The sequence below is a fragment of the Gallinula chloropus genome, assembly GCF_964237585.1.
Source record: "Gallinula chloropus genome assembly, chromosome: 2".
NCBI classification, from domain to species: domain Eukaryota; kingdom Metazoa; phylum Chordata; class Aves; order Gruiformes; family Rallidae; genus Gallinula; species Gallinula chloropus.
Window position 1 is genome coordinate 1,603,510 of NC_140086.1, and position 10,000 is coordinate 1,613,509.

General features: G+C 57.3%; 1 protein-coding gene across 1 annotated transcript; it reads right to left on the bottom strand.

The window, feature by feature from the left end:
- Positions 1 to 7,587: 7,587 nt before the first annotated feature.
- TIGD5 (tigger transposable element derived 5) lies at positions 7,588 to 9,390 on the bottom strand (the record flags this gene model as incomplete). The annotated part of the gene is made up of 3 exons (XM_084280246.1): positions 7,588 to 7,736; positions 7,857 to 8,247; positions 8,461 to 9,390. The coding sequence occupies 3 exons, from the start codon at positions 9,388 to 9,390 to the stop codon at positions 7,588 to 7,590; spliced, it is 1,470 nt and encodes a 489-aa protein (XP_084136372.1).
- Between the last annotated feature and the right edge of the window lie 610 nt (positions 9,391 to 10,000).

The following is a 10,000-nucleotide window of genomic DNA, read 5'->3' on the forward strand; positions in this document are numbered from 1 at the left end:
ACCATGGTGGGCTTGGTTCTTTCTGGTCCCATCAGCATGGGGGTCACCTCCAAGGGGAGGTGGCAGCCATGGGTCAGCGTGGATGGAGCTGATCTACACTCCCCAGCCCCATGTTGGGTGGTGTTGTACTGGGAAATGGGATGGAGATGGGGTTTTGGGGAATGGGGTCATCCCAAGACAAGCTGGGGCTGGGCAGAGGGGCTGCATCTCTCTGGATGGACACAAGGACCAGCACAGGTGCTGTGAGGACACCAAGGGATCTTGAGAAATGGGGAGCTGATAGGATTGAGCACAGAGAAAGGCTTTGATTCCCCAACTCCATGTGGAGTAAAGGGTGGTAGGTGCTTGGGTTCCACATGGGGATTGATGTCCTCTCCTCTGCTGGGCTCTGGAGGTGCCTGTGCACTTCTGCACCCCAAAACAATGGGTGAAAAGTCAAATCAGGCAAAAAAAACCCCCCTCCATCTCCCACCTCAGCTGGGCACCAGCATCACATCATGGTCCTGCAGATCATAGAATGGTCTGGGTTGGAAGGGACCCCAAGGATCAGAGAGCTCCAACCCCCCTCCCACAGGCAGGGACACCAACCTCCAGGTCTGGAGCTACACCAGGGTGCCCACCAGGGCCCCATCCAACCCATCCTCAGGTTCCTCACCAGCAAGAGAGGCAGTGGGATGGAAGCTGTGATGCTCTCTCATCACATCAAGGGAGGAGGAACTCAAAAGCTTGCTTATCTGGAGAAGATCTGAGTCTTCTGCACACCCTAATGAAGCTTTGTTTGCCTCCTGGCACTGGAAGGGATGTAATTAGTGATGATTTGTGAACCACTTTGAAGATTAAAAGCTTCTTCCCCCCCCCCCAGCAAAACATCTCTGGTGAAACAGATGGATGCTGAACCTTCAGCTCCTGCTCCAGATGCTGGTGGAGCCAAGCCAAGAGAGATGCTGTAGGCTCAAACCAAGGTGTGACCTTCCCCTGGCACCTCCTTGAGGCACCTAATGAATTAGCAAAGCTTCACAAAAGCCAGAGATGGAGCTTGAGTCAGAGATGTCCCACCTCCTCATGGACAGGAGCTCATGGCACCTACATGGTGCAAAGGAGGAGTGGTCCTCAAGGTTTCCAAGCTCCTTCATCCTGCCTAATTTTATCCCAAAGTCCCACCCCCAAGGTGACTCTACAGATCTCTCCAAAATATGCAGCTTTCTGACCTAACTCTTGGGCATCTCCATCTCTCCTGTGTCCTCCACACCATTCTAGGTCAAATCCAGCCTCATGACTTGTGACACAGCTGACCAGAGCCCCTGCCCATGGCCCATCATCTCAGTGTCTCCTAAAGGCTTTTGAACTTTGGGGGTTGAGGTTGTGTTTCAAAGCAGTGGCTGGGTTGAGAATTGGCTGTTGGTCTGAGCCCAGAGGGTTGTGATTTGTGGAGCAGCATCTGACTGGAGACCTGTGACCAGTGGTGTTCCCCAGGGCTTGGTGTTGGGTCCAGTCCTGTTTAATATCTTCATGGAGGGAGCAGCATCCACCCTCAGCAAGTACCTGATGATACAAAGCTGGGAGGAGGGGGTGACACACAGGACACTGAGCTGCCATCCAGAGAGACCTGGCCAGGCTGGAGAGCTGGGCAGGGAGAAACCAGATGAGGTTCAACAAGAGCAAGTGGAGAGTCTGGCACCTGGGAAGGAATAACTGCTGGAATCAGGACAGGCTGGGGGTGACCTGCTGGAGAGGAGCTCTGTGGAGAAGGAGCTGGGGGTGCTGGTGGGTGACAGGGTGGCCATGAGCCAGCAGTGTGCCCTGGGGGCTGAGAGAGACAATGGGATCCTGGGGGGCATCAGGAGGAGTGTGGGCAGCAGGTCAAAGGAGGGGATCCTCCCCCTCTGCTCTGCCCTGGTCAGGCCCCACCTGGAGTGCTGGGTCCAGTTCTGGGCTCCTCAGCATCAGAAGGACATTGAGGTCCTGGAGCGAGTGCAGAGAAGGGCAACCAGGCTGGGGAAGGGGCTGGAGGGCAAATGCTGTGAGGAGCAGCTGAGGGAGCTGGGGGTGTTGAGCCTGGAGAAGAGGAGGCTGAGGGGAGACCTTCTCCCCACCTGCCCTGCCCTGCCAGGAGGGTGCAGAGAGGTGGGCGATGGTCTCTTCAGCCAGGGGCCAGGAGATGGGACAAGGGGCAATGGGCTCAAGCTGCCCCAGGGCAGGGTCAGCTCAGCTGGGAGGGAAAAGTTCTTCCCTGAAAGAGTTGTGGGGCTGTGGAACAGGGGCCTGGAGCAGGGTCAGGGCCTGGCATAGGCTGCCCAGGGAGGGGGTTGAGTCCCCACCCCTGGGTGTGTTTAACAGAGGGGAGATGAGGTGCTCAGGGATCTGGTTCAGCACAGGATGGGAATGGTTGGACTTGATGATCTTTAAAGGTCTTTTCCAACTTTGTGATTCTGTGATTGGTTTGTTCCCACACAGCATTCTTGCTGGTAATTTGGAGATAGATGGGGCTGATGATGGACCATTAGGTGGATCAGGTGTTGGCTGGATGGCTGGATGCAAAAAGCTCAGGACTCAGTCCTGGGGCCAGTTCTGTGTAGTATCTTTATCAGTGATGAGGACAAGGGGCTTGAAGGCACCCTCAGGAAGTTTGGATGTGACCCAGGGCAGGCAGGAGTGTTGATCAGCTTGAGAAGGCTCCAAAGAGGGATCTGGATAGGTTGGATTGATGGGTTGAGGCCAACTGTATGAGCTTCAAGAAGTCTCAGTGCCAGGTCCTGCACTTGGGTCACAACAACAACAACCTCAAGCAACTCTACAGGCTTGGGGAAGAGTGGCTGGAAAGCTGCCCCATGGAAAAGGACCTGGGGGTGTTGGTCAACAGCTGGCTGAACATGAGCCAGCAGTGTGGCCAACAAGGCCAGCAGCATCCTGGCTTGTGTCAGGGCAGTGATTGTCCCCCATACTGGGCACTGGTGAGGCTGCACCTTCAGTGCTGGGTTCAATTTTGGGCCCCTCACTACAAGAAGGACTTTGAGGTGCTGGAGCCTGTCCAGAGAAGGGCAATGAGATGGGGAAGGTTCTGGAACACAAGTCTGATGAGGAGTGGCTGAGGGTACTGGGGGTATTCAGCCTGGAGAAGTGGAGGCTGAGTGGAGACCTGATCACTCTCTACCTGGGAAGAGGGTGTAGCTAGGTGGGATTGGTCTCTCCTCCCAAGTCCCAAGTGGCAGGAGAAGAGGAAATGGCCTCATGTTGTGCCTGGGGAGGTTCTGATTGGATTTTAGGAAAGATTCCTTCACCAAAGGAGTTACCAAGCACTGGAAGAGGCAGCTCAGAGAAGAGGTTGAGTCACCATCCCTGGAGGTATTCAAGATGTGTAGACATGATGCTCAGGGACATGGTTCTGTGGTTGGACCCAGCAGTGCTGGGTTAACAGTTGGGCTTGATCTTAAAGGACTTTTCCAACCTAAACCAGTCTGTGATCCTACAAAGTATCTTCACCAGAGACATCACCAGTGGGGTTGAGTTGCACCCCCAGTGAGCCTGCAGGTGACACCAGCTGAGTGGTGTCACTTGATTCTCTTGGGGGGTGTCACCCAGAAGGAGCAGAGGAATGGGCCCCACGATGTCAACCTCATGAAGGTCATAGGCAAGGTCATAGAATCATAGAATCATAGAATCCCAGACTGGTCTGGGTTGGGAGGGACCCCAAGGATCACAGAGCTCCAACCCCCCTGACACAGGCAGGGACACCAACCTCCAGGCCTGGAGCTACACAAGGCTGCCCAGGGCCCCAGCCAACCTGGCCTTGAACACCCCCAGGGATGGGGCATCCACCACCTCTCTGGGCAGCCTGTTCCAGCCCCTCACCACTCTCTCTGCAAAGAACTTCCTCCCCCAACATCTCATCTAAACCCTCCCTCCTTTAGCTTTAGTCCATTCCCCCTTGTCCTGCCCTTTGAACAAGCTGATTCCCCTCCTGTTCCTCTGCTCCCTTCAGGGACTGGAAGGCTGCAATGAGGTCCCCCCACAGCCTTCTCTTCTCCAGGCTGAACCAGCTCAGCTCCCTCAGCCTCTCTCTGCAGGGGAGCTGCTCCAGCCCTCTGATCATCTTCATGGCTCCTCTGACCCCTCTCCAACAGTCCCACATCTTTCTTGTACTGGGGCCCCAGCTCTGGACACAGGACTCCAGCTGGGGCCTCCTGAGGGCAGAGCAGAGAGGGACAATCCCCTCCCTGTCCCTGCTGGCCACTCCTTCCTGATGGAGCCCAGGATCCCATTGGCCTTATGAGCTGCAAGAGCCACTGCTGGCTCATGTTCAGTTCCTCACCCACCATGACACCCAGGTCCTTCTCAGCAGGGCTGCTCTCCAGGAGCTCTTCTCCCAGTCTGTATCTGTGTCTGGGATTCCTCCAGCCCAAGTGCAACACCTCACACTTCACAGTGTTGAACCTCATTAGGTTCCCCTGGGCCCATCTTTCCAGCCTGTCAAGATCCCTCTGGAAGGGGCTGCACATGGATTGGGGTGATCCCCAGTATCCATAGAGACTGGGGATGATGGGATGGAGAGGAGCCCTGTGGAGGACTTGAGGACCCAGAAATGGTCAGATGGCTGGAACATCTCTCCTAAGAAGAAAGGTTAAGGGAGTTGGTATCATCTGGAGAAGAGAAGGCTCCAGGAGGACCTTATTGTGGCCTTCCAATGCAGAAAGGGGGCTGATAGGGAAGGCAGTGCAATGGTTTGAACTGGAAGAGGAGATATTTAGACTGGACATGAGGAAGAAATTCTGTGCTATGAGGGTGGTGAGGCTCTGGAACAGGTTGTCCAGAGAAGCTGTGGAATTCCCCCTTCCTGGAAGGGTTGGATGAAGGTTGGATGAAGTTTAGAGCAGCCCAGGCTAGTGAAAGATGTCCCTACCCAAGACATGAGGGTTGGACTAGATGATCTTTGAATCATAGACTGGGCTGGGTTGGAAGGGACCCCAAGGATCAGAGAGCTCCAACCCCCCTGCCACAGGCAGGGCCACCAACCTCCAGGCCTGGAGCTACACAAGGTTGCCCAGGGCCCCATCCAACCCAAACCATTCAATGTTCTCAACCCCCCCAAAAACCAAGCCAAATGGTGCCACGACTGCACCCAGGTTGACCCACACAAGAAGTGAAGATTTCCAGCCTGGTACCTTCTGCTGAGCTTGGCAACTGTTTTAACAGACAACTGAAAACCCCTTTAATTCATAAACTTCTGTGGAGATGCTGAAGGGCCTGGAGCATCTCCCCTGTGAGGAAAGGCTGAGTGAGCTGGGGCTGTTCAGCCTGGAGAGAAGCAGCCTGAGAGGGGATCTGATCGCTGGGGATCAATAGCTGAAGGGTGGGACACAGGGGGACATGGGCAGCCTCTTCTCAGTGTCTGTGGGGACAGGACAAGGGGTGATGGGCTCAAGTTGGAGCACAGGGAGCTCCACACCAATGTGGGGAAAGAACTTTATCCCAGTGAGGGTGAGGGAGCCCTGGGACAGGCTGCCCAGGGGGTGTGGAGTCTCCTTCTCTGGAGATATTCCAGCCCCATCTGGATGTCTCCCTGTGTGACCTGTCCTAGGGACCCTGCTTTGGCAGGGGGGTTGGACCTGATGATCTCTGGAGGTCCCTTCCAACCCCTCTGATCCTGTGATTCCTGAAGTGAGCCACGTTCCAAGCTCTAAAATATCTTTGGGTGGGGTGGAGGAGGTGGAGGGGTGGGGGGTTGGGTCCAGGAGATGACAAAAATGAACAGAAACCTGGTTGGACGTGGACACATCCCAGTTGTGGGTAGAAGACCACATTCAAGCATGGCAACATCAAGCCCCAAACACATTCCAGAAGGAAACCAAAGCCAAGAGAACCAAAGCTGAAGAGAAATTGAGGTTGGTTGGGTTTGGGGAGAGGGGAAGAGGGGAGAAAGTGAGTCCCTCTCCTAATCTGAAGCTTTCCTTCTAGAGTAGAGTTTCATGATCTGAAAGGACAACCCTCAGCTCCAAATTTGGGTGGGGGTTGGGGGTGTTTTTCCTTTCTTCTCCCTAAATTCCCTCGTTTATTGGTCAGTTAACCCCACTGATGGAGTAAAAGAGTCAATTTGGGGACCTGCCACATCAAACAGGCTGTGGAGAGACAACAACCACGATGGAGAAGACCACACCAAGACAACACAACCACGCTGAGGTCCCCCTTTTGTGCCACCCCCACCCCCCCCCCTTATCCCACTGGGTGTGACTATTTACACACAAACCCCCCAGAAATGGGAATAAAACTCCATTTAATTTCCATAAACTCTGAAGAGACAAAGACCCAACAAGTAAAAACACCCACCCCACCTGGTGCCACGGCAACGTTGATGTGGTTGGTTTGGTTTTCCACTGATGGTTTCGTGGTTTCTCTTTTGTCCCCTCCAATAATTTGGCTAATGAGGCTAAAATTTCATCTGAATCAGGTCAAGAGCTGCTCAGTTCATAGCTGGTGCCTCTGGTTGTTTTGAGGCCGTTCTGGAAGCCCACCTTGCTCCCAATCTCAACGTGCCAGCAGTCATCTCCCCCACGATGTGTCCTCCAGCCCCAGCCTCCTGGTAAAACCTGGGGAGGGGATGGAAAACCTAGGGAGGGGGATGGAAAACCTGAGGAAGGGGTGGAAAACCTGGGAAGTGGGTGGAAAACCTAGGGAGGGGGTGGAAAACCTGGGAAGTGGGTGGAAAATCTGGAGAGGGGGATGGAAAACCTGGGGAGGGGGATGGAAAACCTGGGGAGGGGGATGGAAAACCTCATCCCTCATTCCCAGAGCCTTTTGCTTCATGAGGATGCTTAGATGATGGTACCTGTTTCAGGAGGTTTCTGTGGTGGGGATGTTCCCAGGGATAGAGTTGATGTGGGAATGATGGAGTTGACCCTCTTTGAGGAGCTGCAGCTTCTTTTGGATGCCACCTAAGCGTCCCTGTCCCAATCCAGTGCATGCAGAAGGTTGTCTTAAAGCAGCTCCAAAACACTTCCCAGTTTAGCAGGACTCTGTTTTAGGCAGTGGGAAGGGTGTCAGCAGCCTCTTCAAGGGCAGAACCTTTGCTCTTCAGGAGCTGTCCCCATCCAGCCAGCTCTGTCCACCCCAATTGGTGTAACTCCCCCCCATCATCCCAGCTCCTCATGGTGACACCAAGCAGGTCCCTCCCTTGCCCCTTCTCCCCACAGGGTTGGGGGGGAATGGGGTGGCACAGGGGGGAGGGGGCATCTGGCCCCTTCAAGCAGTGCCAATGACCAGAGGGTCACCCCAATTCAGCCCCATGGGCTTTAAAAAACAGCACCTCCTAAATACCCTCAGGGTGAGGAGCAACCCTCAAACACACAACGTATGGAGGGGCTGCTGCACAACCCCCCACCCCCAAAAGCCCTAAATCATCCCCCCCACACACACACATACACACCTAACTGCAGGTTTTTGGGGTCTCCTGAGCCCAAGGAACCACCTCTGATGGAGGGAGGGGTGAGCTGGCACCTCTGGGACAAGGTGAGGTGTCCCCAACCCCGTTGTCCACCCACCACCCCAAAAATTAGGGCTGGGGGGGGGGTTGGAGAGGTGATGGGTCACCCTACCCTAGGAATGGGGGTGGCCACCCCGCTGCAACCGCTGGGCCATGCTGATGAGGGAGCGGAGCTGCACCAGTTTGAGGGGCCCCACTTGCTGGGGGTCCTGACCCTCCAGCCAGCGCAACGCCGTCTCCAGCCCTTTGATGGCTTCCCGAGCTGTGGGCACCAAACCATCTCCTGTTTCCAACCCCTTTCTACCACCTCCAGCTCCGGGGGGTGTCTCCTCCTCTTCCTCCTCCACCTCCTCCTCCTCCTCTTCTTCTTCCTCAACCCCACAGCCTTCCTCCTCCTCCTCAGCATCATCCTCCTCTGTACCTGGGGCTCCATCATCCAAGTGCAACCAGTTGGCCACCTCCTCAGGAGCCAAACGTTTATAAGCCAAGGCGGCCAAGTGGGTCAGGTCACTGAAGACTTTGCTGTCCCCGCTGCCTTCCTCCCCATGGGAAGGGTCTCCATGCTCTTCCTCCCCAGGCTGGGGCTCGAAGGCGGCGCGGAGCCCCAGCAGCCAGTACTTCTCAATGGAGCCAGGTGGGATGAGGTCCCAGGAGAGGCCAGCCAGGTACAACATGTCCTTGAGGAGGAAGGAACGGACAAAATCCACGGGGCCACCGGTCCCACCGCCGGCTGCGCAGGAGACGGCCAAGCGCAGCAACTCCCGCTTATAAAGCTGCTTGAAGGTGGGTACCACCCCTTGCTCCAGAGGGGCTGGGATTCGGCCTCCTCCTCCTCCTCCTCTTCCTCCTCCTCCTCCTGAGCAGCTCCCAGCAGGGCCCTTAGAGAGGAAGAGGGCACGGATGGAGCCGTCAGGTGTCTGGAGAAGGGGGGATTCCTCAGGACCTGTCCCAGGGGAAGGTGGTGGTGGGGAGCTGAGGAGCAGCACAGCTTTCTGCTGCAGGCAGCTGCGCCGTAGGTACCGTTTGACGCCCGGCACGAAGTCCTCAAAGAACCAAGCCCGGAGAAGCGCCGATCCCAACCTGGCTTCGGGTCCGTAGCGGTAAGAAGCAGGGAATTTATCCTGGTTGTGATGCCGGAGGCTGGGGGGATCCCGAAAACCCCCAACCACCAGCGGCTTCAGCTTGTGGGAGCCGGTTAAATTGGCAGCCAGAAGGACAGTGACCCGCTGGCGGGGAGCCAACCGCCGCCGCCGCCGCCGCGTCGCTCCACCGGGTAGAAGCTTCCAGTACAGCCCAGTGACGTTGGCGTTGTAGATCTGCTCGTCGCTGTAACCCCCGGCCTCAGGGGTGGCGGGTGAGGCGTCGGGGCAGGCGGCGGGCGCCCGCTGCTCAGGCTCGCCGCCCTCGCCGCCGTAGATGCGCTGACTGGAGATGCCGTGGCGCTTCTGCCAGCGCCAGAACCAGCCGTGGCTGGCCTTGAAGGTACACTCAGGCCCGTAGATCTGCCGGGCGAATGCCTCTGCCTGAGCTTGGATGAGAGGGCCGGAGAGAGGGACGCCATGTTGGCGGAGGGCGAGGAACCAAGCGTAGACGGCGCGGTCGATCTCTTCCTCGTTGGCCAAGCGCATCTTCTTCCGTTGGGTCCCCACCTCCCCCCCAAGCTGCTCCAGGAACCAACGGAGCTTCGCTTCATCCTTCAGCCAACCCCTCAGCGTACCGCCGGGGACGCCGAAGGCTCGGCACACCGAGGCTTGCCGTTCGCCTTTCTTCACCCTCTCGATGGCTTGCAGCTTGTCCTTGATGGAGTAGGCCCGTCTCAGCGCCATCTTCACTGATACACCCCCCCCCCCATTATTACCACCACCGCCACCACCACCACCGCTGGCTGTGCCACCTCCACGGCGCCCTCCCGCCATGCCGGCTGGATTCTAACCCGCCTCTGGTTCCCTATGAGGTATGGAGCAGCCATGAGCCGGGCGCGGTACGGGGAGGTGGGGGGGGGGGGCGCGTTATAACCGGGGAGGGGCAAAGGGAGGGGGGGGGGGGGGCAGCGGCTCCTTTGTCTCCGCTCCCAACCCCAGCCGGCCGGTAGGGCGGGGAGGGGCTTAGTGCGCATGCGCGCCACCGCCTCTCCCCCCCCCCCCCCCCCCCCCGCAGTGATTCTTAGACCGCGCCGGTCACACCCCCCTTCTCCCTCCCTCTCCCCCCCCCCTTTCTTATCCTATTGGACTCTTCCCCCCGGCTTCTCCCTCCGCTTCGGGTCGTACCACTGTGCGAGTAGAGGGGAAGCGCTTCTCGCCGCTTTCCCCCCTCACCGCTTAACCCCTCCTTTTTTCCGCCGCTTCTCCCTTCCCTGCTGAAAAAGAGGAGGAGGAGGATGGGAGGAAAGGAATGCCCGATTCGCGTTGCCTCCCTGTGCGCGGCTGTTCTTTCCCCCCCACCACCCCCCTACCCCCCCCCCCCCGCCTCCGCCACGCGTGGTTCGCTCCGACCCCCACAACCCTCCGCGCGTCGCGCCCGCCCTCC